At 43.2% G+C, this 17,527-nt stretch overlaps 1 protein-coding gene across 2 annotated transcripts in view; it reads left to right on the top strand.

The window, feature by feature from the left end:
- Positions 1-17,527, top strand: part of LOC139385972 (LIM domain kinase 1-like) — an 89,578-nt gene that overhangs the window by 60,295 nt on the left and 11,756 nt on the right. The window contains exons 1-10 of one of the 2 annotated variants that reach the window (XM_071131289.1): positions 1,336-1,601; positions 8,056-8,165; positions 8,794-8,985; positions 11,388-11,493; positions 11,767-11,963; positions 14,149-14,338; positions 14,815-14,901; positions 16,330-16,461; positions 16,825-16,884; positions 17,401-17,466. In XM_071131289.1, coding sequence (XP_070987390.1) covers positions 1,539-1,601; positions 8,056-8,165; positions 8,794-8,985; positions 11,388-11,493; positions 11,767-11,963; positions 14,149-14,338; positions 14,815-14,901; positions 16,330-16,461; positions 16,825-16,884; positions 17,401-17,466 — 1,203 coding nt within the window. In that variant the 5' untranslated portion in view covers positions 1,336-1,538. Of the gene's footprint in view, positions 1-1,335; positions 1,602-8,055; positions 8,166-8,793; positions 8,986-11,387; positions 11,494-11,766; positions 11,964-14,148; positions 14,339-14,814; positions 14,902-16,329; positions 16,462-16,824; positions 16,885-17,400; positions 17,467-17,527 lie in introns of those variants that run through there. The other variant, XM_071131288.1, reaches the window with a different exon arrangement.

Below are 17,527 nucleotides of genomic sequence, written 5' to 3'. Positions count from 1 at the left end.
GTCTGTAGAGCTCTGAGACAGGATTATGTTGAGGCACAGATCTAGGGAAGGGGACCAACAAAAATTCTGTAGCATTGAAGGTCCCCAAGAACACAGTGCCCTTCATCATTCTTAAATGGAAGAAGTTTGTAACCACCAAGACACTTCCTAGAGCTGGCCAAACTGAGCAATCGGGGGAGAAGGGCCTTGGTCGGGGAGATGACCAAGAACCTGATGGTCACTCTGACAGAGCACTGGATTTTCTCTGTGGAGATTGGAAAACCTTCCAGAAGGACAACCATCTCTGCAGCACTCCGCCAATCAGGTCTTTATGGAAGAGTGGCCAGACGGAAGCCACTCCTCAGTAAAATGCACATGACAGCCTGCTTGGAGTTTGTCAAAAGGCACCTAAAGACTCTGAGACCATGAGAAACAAGATTCTCTGGTCTGATGAAACCAGCATTGAACTCTGTGACTTGAATGCCAAGCGTCACGTTTGGAGGAAATCTAGTACCATCCCAACGGTGAAGCATGGAGGTGGCAGCATCATGCTGTGAGGATGTTTTTCAGAGGCAGGGACTGGGAGACTAGTCAGGATCGAGGCAAAGGTGAACGGAGCAAAATACAGAGAAATCCTTGATGAAAACCTGCTCCAGAGGTCTCAGGATGTCAGACTGGGACGAAGGTTCACCTTCAAACAGTACAACAACCATAAGCACACCATAAGCACACAGCCGAGACAACGCAGCAGTGGCTACAGATGTAGGACCTTCATTTTATCACAGAGGAAATGTCAAATTTGTATTGTAATTTTGAGGTTTAAAATGGCTTCAGAAGTTTGTAGTTTCCACTTTGAAATTTCAGACTTGATTTTCCCTTATGAAAAATGAATCAACCCCAACAGAAATGTCCATTCATTATAATCCACATAATAATTCACATTTCCTGTTGCTGCAGGATTCTTTTCCAGCTGTAGCAAACTAGCTCAAATTAAGATCCTACGTTTGTAGAATCAGTCTGTCATCCTCCCCACTAGTACAGTAAGCCCTCTAAAACAACCAATGTTGGATGACATGATGGTGTCGCGTGAGGGCTTTGGCTAGCCCCCTTTTTTAATTTGACATTTCAGACAGAGGATTAAATATGATTGCCTGTCAGCTAGAGGAGCTTTGGAATCAGGGGAACTAGGGAAAGGGGGATGGGGAAGAGAGAGGAAGAAATATGGGAGGGGGTATTTTCTGAAGACATCAGAGAGGAGACACAGCCAGCAGGCGCATGGGTGGGCCAGGCCAGGCAGGAAACGATGAGGTCATAAAAACAGAAAGCAGGAGCGGCTGCCGCTTGTTAGAGTTAGATAGAGAACGCGGGAGGGAGGGGGAAGAGCAGCCTGTGATGTTGTTTCAGAGATGAGCTCAGCGGCAAAGGCGTGGGCAGCTCCTCGCTCTCTCTAATTTGGCCGCTGCCTCTGTGTTGTGACAGCGGTGTGGGCTCACCAGAATGAACTAGTCTTGCCGGGAGTAGAGTGTACTGTATAGGAAAGCAGCAGCAGCGAGGCTGCCATGGTGTCAGATTTATTTTTCTGGGGATTTTGCTGTCTCAAGCTGTGGAAAAGGGACAAAAAGGTAAAATGGCTTTCCCTCTGTAGACTGTGATTGAGTGAAAGAGCTTGGCTAGCTTCAGCTTGTGTTGAGTGGGCAGGCTTGATTTTGCTGCGTTTGTGCTTTAGGTCTCACTCTATTGCATGGTTTTAGTAGAAATAGAACATCAGTATTGATATTGTATCGTTCCCTAAAATGATGTTGTTAAGAGATATCTTCATGTTGAAAGGGTTGAAATGATCTCTAAGAAACTGGGTCCATGAAATACATTTTTTGTTTGTTTCATGAAATAGAAATGAGCCGGGACAGGCACATGGTCTATATTTAGAGTAGGTCCTGCCCAGAGCCCCAGTTACAGTAGGCTAGGCTAGTTAAAGCTTGATTGTAATGCTGAGATGATTGCAGCCCTGCACTGTACATATGCACAGTATAAACACACATGATCATGTACACACAAGTGTGCCTCTACCGGATGTCCACCTATCTATCAGATGGAACTCAAGGCTTCATTCTAGCCCTGTTTGGGGCTGCTGGGTGCTGTTTCTGCCACTTGGTCTGGTCTAATCATATTTTCCCAGTTTATTATTTCTAAGTGAGTCGGAATCAGAAACAAAATGAAAGCCTGTGTTGCCAAGTAGGAAAGAAGGCAGTGAACGGGGGAAGCCTAATGGTGATTGGAGGCACTATATAGAACCATAATGTTTTTTTGGGGGGGCTGTCCCCATATGCCTTTCTACAGAGGGTTCTACCTGGAACCAAAAAGGTTTATCCTATTGGGATTGTCGAATAACACATTATGGTTCTAGATAGCACCTCCAATCACCATTAGGCTTCCCCCATTCACTGCCTTCTTTCCTACTTAGATCTCAATTGGCAAAACAGGCTTTGTGTTGCCTGTGTATCCTATCCACACACTCTTGTGTGTGGATAGGATACAGATGTCCTTTTTCTACTCAAGATCCAGGCCATGCTCCACTTCGCTTCTCTCCACAGTTTAGGTTTTGGTTTGGAAATTGAAAAGCCAAATTTCATTGCGTGATGAATTGATTTAAATGCAGGTTTCTATATTATAGACGTTCTACCCATCTGTTGTATGGAGATTTGACTGATCCTGATCCCCCAGCACCTCATCAAATGGATTTAGAATGTGGAATCCCCCGTGAATCATTTTTGGAATTTGACCTAGAATTAACTCTCATGGAGTATCTATTACCTGCTGAATGTGCTGCTGATTTAATCAATTCCTGATGTCAACATCAGCTTGTGTAGCATGAAAAGTACTCCTTTTCCATTGGTTTTATGTGTACTTGGCAGTCTCAGTAGGCCTCAACAACAGAACATGTTGACGCCCTGAGCTAAACTATTGCAACAGTTCCATTGAACCTCAATAGGTCACTGGAATAGCTAGTCATCTCCAGGTTTCCCATAAAGTGGTTAGTTACACCAACCGGATCCCCTCTGTGCCAGCTCTGCATCACCTCAAGGTGCTGTGCGTTACAATTAAATCACTGTTACAGATTTATCCTGCCTGGGATGGGTTAGTGAAGTCATGGCGGTGTGTGTGCAATGTTTATATCAGATTAACTGACAACGTGTGTGTGCGTGTGTAGTGTTAATACCAGGCTAACTGACGCAAGGGGTCATACCCTATGTTGCTAGTGTTTTATAGTCCCCATGACCCTCCACACATGGTCCATATCACTAAATCGGCAAGACCCTTTACAGGCCCAAAATGCATCAGTATAACTGGAAGTCCATACAGGAAACAGAAGTAAGCAACCGGCTAAAGTTCCAATATCCACCACACTAATAAGCAATGTAGTGGGCAATGGGCAAGCATTCTAAATGGTATGCTAGTATGGATATTAGAATATACTGTAGCATTGGCTCCAATTCACCTAGTTTACATGGTTGGACTCAACCGTTTAGAATGAATCCTAAAAAAACTAAGATGCAATAGTTTTGGGAACTGAAAATGACCTAAACTCAATATGGAGAATTCCCCTCTCATCTGTTGTTTACACTAGAGAACCTGAGAGTATCGTTGTGACACCAGGGGTCATAAATACCTCTGATTGGTCCAACAGGGGCCATACACATTCCATAGGCTGTCTGAAAACACACACACACCACTAAACGGATTAGCCTCCCAACTTATTGGTCGTCAAACACTTAAAGTTGAAACTTTAATGACACATTTAAGTACTGAAATGACAGCTTCTGAATGGCTGTCTCATCATCACCAGGGGAATTTCCTCATTCTTGTGTAACAGAACTCAGTTTATTACACTAGTGCGAACTCATTTCCATTATCACTCGTGCTTTGAGAGAGGCCTCAAGGAATTTTTTTCTATTTATTTGCACTGATTTGGTTTACAGTGTAGAAAGAGGAGGAAGAGAAATGATTTATTGGACAAAGAAAAGATTTGCCTGGTTATATACATGAGTAGTTTCAGGCAGGTTCCTACTTTCTATTTTGAGATTAGTTGCATTTCTCACCACTGTATCTTCATCACAAGTCCCCAGCTGGTGCAGTTAGTGTTCATTATAGGATCATGCTTAATATGTGACCGACTCCCTCCACCTCACCATGGTAACAGACCCACACACTGTTTCCAGATGCTTCTCCATGGCGACCGACCCAGTTCTTCCTGGGTACTGTCCGCCCCCCTCACTGTTACCAAAGGAAACGTGCTGATAATTTGGATTGTTGTCACAGAGGTCCTGTGTGCGCCACATGCCAAGCCACACTGCTCTCTTATACACACACATACGCATGACTACAGAGGCGGGGGACGACACCAGCTGTGGGTAGTTACAGTATGTACTGTAAGTTATCCCCGCTCATTTGTAAATGGAAGATTTTTAACCAATGTTTTGGGCAGGTTTCTTGGAATTTCCAGATCAGGTGGTCTCATGCCGCATAGTTTCATTCTGAGTAATTGTAAATGAGCTAAATTAGCAGTGAGAGAAAGATAATAGAACATTCCACCCATAAGATACGCACAGGGCTATTGTTAGCGTCTATCTTTTCTTTCTCTCTCTCTTTCTGCTCTGTTTTTTCTTTGTGTGTGTGCGGCAGTAGCAGTTGTCAGATGTGGTTGGAGAGATGTGTTTGTGTGTAGGAAAGAGGTTTCGGGGGTCGACAAATGGCAGTAGCCACGGTGTCAGAGTGTCAGGCGTCGCACTGTCTCTTCCTCTACGTCCAGATGTCCTTCCTCTCCTCCACGCGGGGGCTCACACCTGAGACTGGCCACTGCCTGCTACACACACACCCATGCACACACACACACACAATTCTACAGTGTTAAATCAACACTGACAGTGTTAAATGTGTCACTGGTCCACTGTCTATACAGGTCCACACTTTGCAGTGTTAAATTAACACACCGCTTAGTGTAAAGCCTTATTTGCATATTACCCAGAGTTAACACCCATGACTGTATTTGTTCATGACAAAGACATGGTTATTGCTTTCATCCATTTTCAGTTCAGTGGCCTCCACCAAGTGAGATCCTAAGTGAATATATTGTTATAAAAAAAATATATATTTAACCAAATACAACAAGTATTTAATAAGGCCTTATTTTGAGGGCCTAGTTTTACCCTATACAGTGGCCTGAAACTCATGGTTTTCAGGCCTGCAAGTCACATTATGATGTGACTGTAATTCCTATTGGAATCCAACTCGAGTGGGAATATCCAACATGAATGCCGCAACCTGTATTCAGAATGACTGCCGGGTTGGGAAGACTAAGATATGAGACTATCTAAACCGGAACAACAATTTCAATAAATCACGTCAAATCAAATGTTACTTGTCACATGCGCCGAATACAACCTTACAGTAAAATGATTACTTACAAGCCCTTAACCAACAATGCAGTTTTAAGAAAATAAGAGATAAGAATAGCAAATCATTCATGAGCAGGGTGTACCGGCAATGCAAATAGTCTGGGTAGCCATTTGATTAACTGTTAGTCTTATGGCTTGGGGGTAGAAGCTATTTAGGAGCCTCTGGACCTAGACTTGGCAATAACGTGTGCAATAAAGTAATAGATTGGATTAGTTTAGAAAAATGTATGTTATTTATATTTGAGTAGCATATGATCAATCAATCAATGTCCATTGCAAAAACATAGATATTGAAACAAGCATTTAAAAAAATCTACCTGCAATAGAGCTTGCTGTGAAATATGTTAATGTTGGCTGTGCTTTTGGTTTAACACTGGTTAACACCAACACGGGTTCACTTACAGAGTTAATTCAACACCTGAATCACCACTAGAAATGTTATTGAAAAATCAACGCTAGGTAACGCTGGCCAATGTTCTGTGCAGACGCGCGCACACACACACACACACACACACACACACACACACACACACACACACACACACACACACACACAAGCACATGCATATTCGACTATTTTACTTTACTCTATAACATACCTTAACACAAGGATAGCATGGTTGACATTACAGCGTATGCTTATTCATTATCAACTAGAAGACATTTTGACCCCTATCTTTCATCATTCATTGTACTTCGTTATAATTTAATCTCCGTCCCTCTGAGTGACTGTGGTGTGGTGTTTACACACACTGTGATCATAACTGACATAAAGAACTCAGCCACTTATCATTGTTTACAGCCCATGTTTTACCCTTCCTACTCTACTCTACTGCAAAATACAGTGACTGTGACTCACCAAGCCCCTGAGGCTGCTTCTCTTTACCAACTCATTCTGTGTTCCATCTGCTCCAGAGCTAATGGAAACCAATTACACATTCATTACCTTCTCTCTTCTCATTCACTATCTGAGTCCATCTGCTCTGTTAACATGAACAACCAGGATTCAAAAGGTACACAATTAGGTCAGGGAGTCAACCCATTTCTCTCATTCCTCTCTCTCTCTCTCTCTCTCTCTCTCTCTCTCTCTCTCTCTCTCTCTCTCTCTCTCTCTCTCTCTCTCTGTCTCTGTCTCTGTCTCTCTCTGTCTCTGTCTCTCTCTCTGTCTCTCTGTCTCTGGCTCTCTGTCTCTGGCTCTCTGTCTCTGACTCTCTGTCTCTGTCTCTCTCTCTGTCTCTCTGTCTCTGGCTCTCTGTCTCTGGCTCTCTGTCTCTGACTCTCTGTCTCTCTGTCTCTCTCTCTGTCTCTCTCTCTCTCTCTCTCTCTGTCTCTCTCTCTCTCTCTGTCTCTCTCTCTCTCTCTCTCTCTCTCTCTGGTTTCCATGGGAACGCTCCCTGAGGGGGAGGGTAGACACAGGGCTATAGAGGTAGATTTTGTTGATTACCCGGAATTTAGTTTTATCTATATTATCGACCACTGTGCCACTCTTAAAGGGAATTGCTAGTATTTTCCAAACTCATAAGAGCAGTATTATTTTAAAGTTTCCTTAATAGTGTCTGAAAAATCCCCCCTTGAATTGTTTTTCTTTTTTCCCCCTCATATTTCATAGATTACTATTCTTTGTTCATCCCAGAAAACTGAAACTCCCCCCCAGTAAAATTTGAATTGCAGATCATTGCAGCTCTTGAGTGCCTCTGATCAGAGCAGAGCAAGAGAGAGAGAGCTCTTCAACATCTGTCTCTGAGGAGTTACGAGGTCACCAGTTTCTTGTTTAAGTAAAGCCCTGCTAGACCTGTCCAACCAGCGATGTTGGTCATTTGCATTTAAGGTCATTTTACCTGGGGGGATTTTATGTATAGATTAGCATTCCATGTGTAAATCAGCCTCTAGTGGGAATCTTACATCTTTCAATCGATTACCAGTAAACCCTGTGCCAAAAGCTTTCTCAAGTGGGACCATTTTAGACCAATTTGCCTGGTTACTACGTTAAGCATCTATAAGGAGCATGTGTGAATGTGGTATCTGTTCATTTACAAATCTGGTAGTGGTCGGTAATTTAACTCTGGCTGTTACATTCATCTGGTCATCGATTGTGATATCTGTTCGTTTACAAATCTGTTTGTGGTCGGTAATTTAACTCTGGCTGTTACATTCATCTGGTCGTTGGTTGTGCTGTTTTTGGCCGTTATTCAATTATCAGCTCTATCCTTCTGCCAGTGATTGGATAGCGCTAGATAGAAACTACCCGGAAGCTAATAACGATGATATCAACCACAGCAATCTAGCCCTACTTGTACTGGTTAACCTGCATCTGCCCTAGTTTGTTGCTCTGTTTATTGCTGTTTTTGTGATGTGATGCATCTACTGACCTGAACAAGTAGTGAACTTGTAGTTGACTTGTAGTATATTCTCTTGGCTTTGTTTAACGTTTGGCCTATCGTTGTGTTTTGTAGATTTCTCTTTGCCTTGCTTTTCTGTCTTGACATCAGACAGATGGTCATTGCAAGAGAATAATTTGGATCGCAATTGACCAACCTGCTGAAATAAAGTTTGTGTTATTTAGCTGACTCTTAACCCTACCTAGGAATCGTTCCCTGACCCTCCCTCTGCGTGTGTCCTCCAGGTCGCAGGGGAACAGAAGTACCACCCAGAATGCTTCACCTGTCTGAACTGCAGAGCCTTCATCGGAGACGGAGACACCTACGCACTGGTGGAGAGGTCCAAACTATACTGGTACATTATAATGATCATAAAAACGTTATTTATAAAATGGTCTTCATACATAATCGTAGGGTGTAGAGATTCAGTAGACTCAAGGGAAGGGCATTATTTATCATCGAGATGAGAGGTTGTAATTTGTTCAGAATGTTATTACAGTAACACCATTGCTGTGCAGCCTGGCCACTGTAGCCTAAAGCAGAACTAGAAATGTGGAAATAACGGTAGTGCTGGATAGAGAAACAACTGACATGAGGTGAGGAAGGGGGTACTGTATGACACACACACACTGACACGAGGAGGGAGGAAGGGATGTTGAAATACAAAGCAGTCATTGTGCTGTCAGCTCTGAATGGAAGTGTGTGTGTGATGGGAGGCTGACTAGATCATTATTCTGCCACTTGACATTCTGGCACGATGTTAAAAATATAATTTAATTCTATCAGGTGATGCACACAGAAATGTAAATTGTCACTTATGTCCAAAATAAAATGTGTAATATTCGAACATGACATTGTGTAAGAACATATCACATTTGCATTCCTATTTCTCTGTATTAATATTGCTTTATGGATATTCGTACACTTTTCTGTTCTATCTATGCTGACCTCCCCCTGCCTCTCTCCCCTTTCTCCCTTGACAGTGGCCTCTGTTACTACCAGACTATCGTGACGCCGGTGTCCCTGCCAGACTCACCATGCGCCAGGATTCCCCACACGGTGACCCTGGTGTCCATCCCAGCCTCCACAGACGGGCGGAGAGGGATCTCAGTCGCCATCAACCAGCCTGTCAGCCCCAACGGCTACGGCCCTGAACGCACTGTCAGGGTATCACAGTGAGTATAGAGAAGGGGTAGGGGGGTAGGAGTGATGGAGGGTTGAGATATGGTGGGAAAGGGAGAGAGATGGAAAAGAGTATTCCTTATCTCAGTGGGACTTCCTGGTTTAATTAACTATTGAATAGAATTGTAATAAATACACCAAGGGAGGAATGGAGTGGGGAGGGAAGGGGGATGGAGTGGGGAGGGGGATAGAGTGGGGAGGGAAGGGGGATGGAGTGGGGAGGGAAGGGGGATGGAGTGGGGAGGGAAGGGGGATGGAGGGGGGAGGGAAGGGGGATGGAGGGGGGAGGGAAGGGGGATAGAGTGGGGAGGGAAGGGGGATGGAGTGGGGAGGGAAGGGGGATAGAGGGGGGAGGGGAGGGGGATGGAGTGGGGAGGGGGATGGAGTGGGGAGGGGAGGGGGATGGAGTGGGGAGGGAAGGGGGATGGAGTGGGGAGGGAAGGGGGATGGAGTGGGGAGGGGAGGGGGAGGCTAACGGAAGTATGGGAGATGACTGAATGGGAGACATGGAAGTCAGAGACTCAGAATGGAAGTGAGGGAAAGTGAGGACATTGTTATTTTAATCCAGTGTAGATGAAATACTATACCCATGTCCTTGTACAACAAAAGGGATGGAAAGGATCTAGCAGTAGGTACGCTGTTCTGTCTTCTATTTTTCCAGTGGACCAGTATACCATTCTGTACATGCTAGATTTTCTATAGTCTCACATTATCATACTTCCTAGACTTATGATGTAATCACTCGGCTAATGGAATATGAGAAAGATGGATATCGAGGTTAAATCTACAGTTGAAGTCGGAAGTTTACATACACTTAGGTGGGAGTCATAAAAACTAATTTTTCAACGACTCCACACATTTCTTGTTAACAAACTATAGTTTTGGCAAGTTGATTAGGACATCTACTTTGTGCATGACATAAGTCATTTTTCCAACAATTGTTTACAGACAGATTATTTCAATTATAATTCAAGGTATCACAATTCCAGTGGGTCAGAAGTTTACATACACTAAATTGACTGTGCCTTTTTAAATAGCTTGGAAAATTCCAGAAAATGATGTCATGGCTTTAGAAGCTTCTGATAGGCTAATTGACATCATTTGAGTCAATTGGAGGTGTACCCGTGGATGCATTTCAAGGCCTACCTTCAAATTCAGTGCTTCTTTGCTTGACATCATGGGAAAATCAAAAGAAATCGGCCAAGACCTCAGATTTCTTTTTTTTGTATACCGCCATAAGTCTGTTTCATCCTTGGGAGCAATTTCCAAACGCCTGAAGGTACCATGTTCATCTGTACAAACAATAGTACGCAAGTATAAACACCATGGGACCACGCAGCCGTCATACCGCTCGGGAAGGAGACACGTTGTCACGTAAAGGGAGTCTTATATCGACATAACCTGAGAGGCCGCTCAGCAAGGAAGTAGTCACTGCTCCAAAATCGCCATAAAAAAAGCCAGACTACAGTTTGCAACTGCACAATGGAACAAAGATCGTACTTTTTGGAGAAATGTCCTCTGGTCCAATGAAACAAAAATAGAACTGTTTGGCCATAATGACCATCGTTATGTTTGGAGGAAAAAGGGAGAGGCTTGCAAGTCGAAGAACACCATCCCATCCCAGGGGTAGCAGCATCATGTTTTGGGGGTGCTTTGCTGCAAGAGGGACTGGTGCACTTCACAAAATAGATGGCATCATGAGGCAGGACAATTATGTGGATATATTGAAGCAACATCTCAAGACATCAGTCTTCCTGACTGATGTCTTGAGATGTTGCTTCAATATATCCACATAATTGTTGTTAATTGTTAAAGCTTGGTCGCCAATGGGTCTCCAAATGGACAACGACCCCAAGCATACTTCCAAAGTTGAGGCAAAATGGCTTAAGGACAACAAAGTCAAGGTATTGGAGTGGCCATGACAAAGCCCTGACCTCAATCCCATAGAACATTTGTGGGCAGAACTGAGAAAGTGTGTGTGATCAAGGAGGCCTACAAACCTGACTCAGTTACACCAGCTCTGTCAGGAGGAATGGGCCAAAATTCACCCAACTTATTGTGGGAAGGCTACCTGAAACGTTTGACCCAAGTTAAACAATTTAAAGGCAATGCTACCAAATACTAATTTAGTGTATGTAAACTTCTGACCCACTGGGAATGTGATGAAAGAAATAAAAGCTGAAATAAATCATTCTCTCTACTATTATTCTGACATTTCACATTCTTAAAATAACGTGGTGATCCTAACTGACCTAGGACAGGGAATTGTTACTAGGATTAAATGTCAGGAATTGTGAAAAACTGAGTTTAAATGTATTTGGCTAAGGTGTATGTAAACTTCTGACTTCAACTGTATTTCCAACTGCTTATCGCTGTTCTCTTATTCCTTCTCCAGGGTGGACTCTGAGTTGATCAGTCCAGATGTGAAGAACTCCATACATGTCGGAGACCGGATCCTGGAGATCAACGGAACACCCATCAGGAATGTTCCTCTCGATGAGGTAACCTAGCTGACATCTCTTTACTTGTGTTGCTGATAGACATCAATGACATTGATTTTAGATGTTAATAAAATTTGAGTCTTGATGTTACAAGATACAAGTTTAAGTCCTTACTCTTGTTTATTCTACTGCATCAGAGCATGGAGTTGATGGACACTAAGGGGAAAACATCAACACTCTTAGCCATACTACATGTTATGCTATATGCTATTTTACATTCTATATGTTATGCTACATGCTAATGCTACACTGATCATATTTTTCCTCCACCAGATTGACCTGCTCATCCAGGAGACCAGTCGTCTGCTCCAGCTGACCATAGAGCACGACCCCCACGACCAGGGGGGTTTAGAGGGTGAGACAGTGGGCGGACCCCTGACCACCCCCCTGTCTGACGGTCCAAGCCCCATCCTCCCCATCACTCAGCCCCCACACCCAGATATCAACAACCTGCGCTCACGAATGATAACGTAAGGACTAATCTCGGTGACGTTTACAGGCGCACAAATACAGGCTGTTGTAGTCATGGTGTTTTGTTTTATTTCAACCTCAAATACAGTATGAATAGAATAGAAAAGGAAATAATTACGCAACAAAATACAGATTTATATGAAATCTTCAACTAAATGAGATATATACATAAATAAAAACATTCAACGTGTACTAAACACATTTTAAACATACAGTACCAGTCAAAAGTTTGGACACACCTACTCATTCAAGGGTTTTTCTTTATTTTTAACTATTTTCTACATTGTAGAATAATGGTGAAGACACCATTCTGTATACATCTGGTCCTTATTTGGACACTGTGTTAACTAACTTCCAAACAAGCTTCAATGCCATACAACACTCCTTCCGTGGCCTCCAACTGCTCTTAGACGTTAGTAAAACCAAATGCATGCTTTTCAACCATTCGGTGCCCGCTCCCACCCGCCCGACTAGCATCACTACTCTGGACGGTTCTGACTTAGAATATGTGGACAACTACAAATACCTAAGTGTCTGGCTAGACTGTAAAGTCTCCTTCCAGACTCATATTATACATCTCCAATCCAAAATTCAATCTAGAATCGGCTTCCTATTTCACAACAAAGCCTCCTTCACTCACGCCGCCAAACATACCCTCGTAAAACTGACTATCCTACTGATCCTCGACTTCGGCGATGCCATTTACAAAATAGCTTCCAATACTCTACTCAGCAAACTGGATGCAGTCTAACACAGTGCCATCCGTTTTGTCACCAATGCCCCTTATACCACCCACCACTGCGACCTGTATGCTCTAGTCGGCTGGCCCTCACTACATATTCGTCGCCAGACCCACTGGCTCCAGGTCATCTATAAGTCTATGCTAGGTAAAGCTCCGCCTTATCTCAGCTCACTGGTCACGATAACCACACCCACCCCTAGCACGCGCTCCAGCAGGTATATCTCACTGGTCATCCCCAAAGCCAGCACCTTCTTTGGCCGCCTTTCCTTCCAGTTCTCTGCAGCCAATGACTGAAACGAGTTGCAAAAATCGCTGAAGCTGGAGACTTATATTTCCCTCACTAACTTTAGACATCAGCTAACCGATCGCTGCAGCTGTACATAGCCCATCTGTAAATAGCCCACCCAATCTACCTACCTCATCCCCATATTGTTTTTATTTACTTTTCTGTTCTTTTGCACACCAGTATTTCTACTTGCACATCACCATTTGCCCATCTATCACTCCAATGTTAATTTTATAAATTGTAATTACTTCACCTCTATGGCCTATTTATTGCCTTACCTCATCACACCATTTGCACACACTGTATATAAACTTTTTTTTTCTATTGTGTTATTAACTTAACTATACGCTTGTTTATTCCATGTGTAACTCTGTGTTGTTGTTTGTGTCGCCAGGTCGCAGTTGTAAATGAGAACTTGTTCTCAACTAGCTTACCTGGTTAAATAAAGGTTAAATAAAAAATAATAATAAATAAATAAAACTATGAAATAACACATGGAATCATGTAGTAACCAAAAAAGTGTTAAACAAATCAAAATATATTTTAGATTCTTCAAAGTAGACACCTTTGCCTTGATGACAGCTCTGCGCACTATTGGCATTCTCTCAACCAGCTTCTTCATGTGGTAGTTACCTGGAATGCATTTCAATTAACAGGTGTGCCTTGTTCAACACAATCAGTTGTGTTGTGACAAGGTAGGGGTTATATACAGAAGATAGGCCTATTTGGTAAAATACCAAGTCCATATTATGGTAAGAACAGCTCAAATAAGCAAAGAGAAACGACAGTCCATCATTACGGTAATGAAGGTCAGTCAATCCGGAAAATTTCAAGGAACTTCAGTTCTTCAGTGAAATGGATGAGCAATTACATATGTAACTGCAGTCACGCTGTCGCTCCCATTTCCTAATTAGTCTATAAAAATAATTGCTGCTAGAATGGTGCCTGGCAGTACCATTTAACACTGTGAAACACAATATGGATGTGCGTCAGTTACACTGTGAGACTGACTGATGATTGCTTTGTCTCCACCTGTTCCATCTTTCTCTCTTTTTCCTTCTCTCTGCCCCTCACTCACTCCCTCACTCTTATTGTATCTCTTTCTCCCCCTCTCTTTCTCTGTTTCTCTATCTTCCTCTCGGCCCTCTCTCTCCAGGCGGAGCTACAGTATTGATAAGTCTCCGTGCTCCAGTAACGCAGCGTCCCCTCTCTCTCAGAGGAAGGACTTTAACCGCTCCGAGTCACTGCGAGTCGTCTCCAACAGTCGAATGCACCGGATCTTCCGGCCTTCAGACCTCATCCATGGAGAGGTGCTCGGAAAAGGCTGCTTTGGACAGGCCATCAAGGTTAACACACCAACCTCTACACACTCTGGTTTTGATTTGTTGACTGATGACTTGGGTATGATGCGGCCATTGTCTGTTCAACTGTCCTCTCTGTTAAAGATGACCATGGAAAAGAAACTCATTTTGGGGGACAGTTCCAACACCTTAAAAATCCCACTTCACACTACTAAATGTGTGTCAAACGTTCTGTATTCAAAAGTTCCAGAAGATGGCAGCATTGAGGTGTTTTACAGAATGGCCTCTGATGTAACCAGAATGTACTATATGTCTGCATCTGCTGCTTGGAAGATGCACTCAAGCAGGGAGCAAATATCAGCTTTGAGAGGGGGACAACATATATCTAGAGTTTTTATACCTTAGCAGTTCTTAACAACTTCCCAGACGTTGCCTGTTGGGGTGAAATTAGCTTTGAACGGAAAGTGTCCCCATGCCCTGTGGCGCAGGCTGATGACATCACGGGGTGTGTGTTTCTGCAGGTGACCCACAGAGAGACAGGGGAGGTGATGGTGATGAAGGAGCTGATTCGTTTTGATGACGAGACACAGAGGACATTCCTAAAAGAGGTGGGTGACATTACTCTATTTGACCCTTGACTTCTTTTGCCTTTGTTGATGTGTCACCATCAGGGTTCAACGGGATCAATTCAGAAGATACATTCATATTCAAAATTCCATTTGCTTAAGAATGATTTCAGAAGATTTTAAATTGGTCTTATATATTAACGGTTTATGAAGGCACACCATCCATCTCTTTCCCTTACTCCAATGATTTGAATGAACCACCACAGTCAATGACAAACTTTGTGCTTGTCCCAAAGAGCTCCCACTTCTTCTAAGAACAATACAATCCTTTGCAATGTGTCTACAGCACATGTGTCATCAAGAACAATGCTTTGGCTTAGTTTACTGACAGAGATCACCTACCATGTTTCCAACCCTGGCCACTATTGTTAACCCTCCTGGGCTACGCTTACCACAGAATGTAGTTTGTCAAACTCTGAATGTCATGTTTAGATGATCGTCATACATACCCCTACAGCTCGTAAAAAGTACACCACCATAATTAGGCTGTGAGGGGTGGACAGACAGTCATTACAGGTATACACAGGTATACACCCTTGGCCGCATCCCTCCCAGATACACAGACACTTACATCGACAATCACATGCACGCTCGCTCGCGCGCACACACACACACATACACACACACACACACACACACTATTCTACCCTGCATTCTACTCTCCTCTTCAGGAAACAATGTGAGCACTGAGGTGTGCAGGTTAACACCCGTAGTCCTTTTAATAGCTCTGTAAACAGTAAAAACATCAGGCCATGACCACCCACAAACAAACAGCTAGAGGAATGGAGACTATGGTTTGTTTTCTAACTCTTTTATTAGTGTCTAGCCTGCATAACACTCCAATTACAATCTCTCGCAATCGTTTCGTTTCTAAGTTTCTAAGTTCAAGATGTTTTTAACTTGATCGATGGATTGGAGTCTGGTCCTTATGGTAGAGACATCGTAGTTATTTTTAAAACCTTGGCGGCCATTTTAAATCAAAGCCTTTAAAGAGTTTTCTCCTTTCCTTGACATCACAGTAGCTTATGTAATGTGTACCTGCTTTAGGAGCTAATCAGTTCTTCTCGCTCTGGGAGGCTGTAATAATCACGTATTACTCCTCTTTCTTGTTACAATTATGTCAAGTTAATGACAGGAGAGGAGACATCTTGTATGTTTTAGACCAGGAAGAAATGGTTACAGACTAAAATCGAGTTCTGGATGGAGGAAGTTCTATCTCACAGAGACCCTCAGGGTGGGAGACAAGGAGGTCTAGGTCGTTCACTAATTATCTAGCTACCCACCCAGTTCATTTAACTAAATACTGCCTTTACTAAACCCACACAACCACTCCCCACAGCTCCTAGATGATTGATCTTTATGAGGAGTCAGGGCTAGGACAATAACTAACATACCCTCCTCCCTCTCCAGGTGAAGGTGATGCGTTGTCTGGATCACCCCAACGTGCTGAAGTTCATCGGTGTCCTTTACAAAGATAAGAGACTCAACTTCATCGCAGAGTACATCAAAGGAGGAACCCTGAGGGAGACAATCAAGAAAATGGTAATGTGTGTGTGTGTGTGTGTGTGTGTGTGTGTGTGTGTGTGTGTGTGTGTGTGTGTGTGTGTGTGTGTGTGTGTGTGTGTGTGTGTGTGTGTGTGTGTGTGTGTGTGTGTGTGTGTGTGTGTAGGATTGTAGTACTTTGTTGCATGCACTTCTGAATGGGTGTGCCACCGCACCAGCTTGTGTGTGTGTGGTTGGGTGGCTATGTGTCCCCATGAGTGCATAGTTGCGTGTTGTACATTGTGTCTCAGATTCATCAGAGGATTTAGGATTAGAGAGCCTCTCTTTAGTTTTAATCACTGGTGTTTATGTTCTGTGAAACATCCAGATTCTGATTCTATCCTTGTTTTGTCTTACTAACAGGACACCAACTACCCATGGAATCAGAGAGTGAGCTTTGCTAAAGACATCGCTGCAGGAATGGTGAGTGAATGATCCATGCCTAATAAAATGTATAGAATGCCTCTAGAATGGGTATTTTCAGGACCAGGGCACCATGGGCTCGCTCACTGCTGCAGTCAGAGAAACTGCAGTGCAGTGGTGGTGAATAGAATATCAGACAGTGCAGTCAAACTAACCATGCTCACACTGCCCTCTAGTGGAGATCTAGAGGAAGAGTAACAGCAGTGTTGATCACGTGTAGAAGAATTTCCCTATATGAAAATGACATCTTGAATTCCTTCTGGATTAGGGCATCGTGGGTAGTCATAGTGTGTCGCCTTTGATTTGGGTTTACAGTGATGAATATAGCACATGACTGTAGATTAGTGAATTTACAAAGGCTATACTTTGAAAAGGGTTTGAGAGAAGGAGCAACAACAATGCATATTTGTTCCACTAGGCACTGGTTTGAGGTTTAGGCTTAATACCTAAATCTTGTTTTCTTTCTTTCTCTCTCTCTCTTTCCATCCCTCTCTCTCTCTTCTCTCCATCTTCCAGTCATATCTGCATTCCGTGAACATAATCCACCGCGACCTGAACTCATACAACTGTCTTGTCAGAGAGGTGAGTAAAGAGATGTTAGGTATGTTCTCTCTAAAGGGTGTGTGCTTTCTTTGAGGATTAA

Source organism: Oncorhynchus clarkii, chromosome 27 (genome assembly GCF_045791955.1).
Source record: "Oncorhynchus clarkii lewisi isolate Uvic-CL-2024 chromosome 27, UVic_Ocla_1.0, whole genome shotgun sequence".
NCBI lineage: Eukaryota > Metazoa > Chordata > Actinopteri > Salmoniformes > Salmonidae > Oncorhynchus > Oncorhynchus clarkii.
Note: the sequence above shows the minus strand (reverse complement) of the source record. Positions and strands in the feature narration are given on the sequence as shown.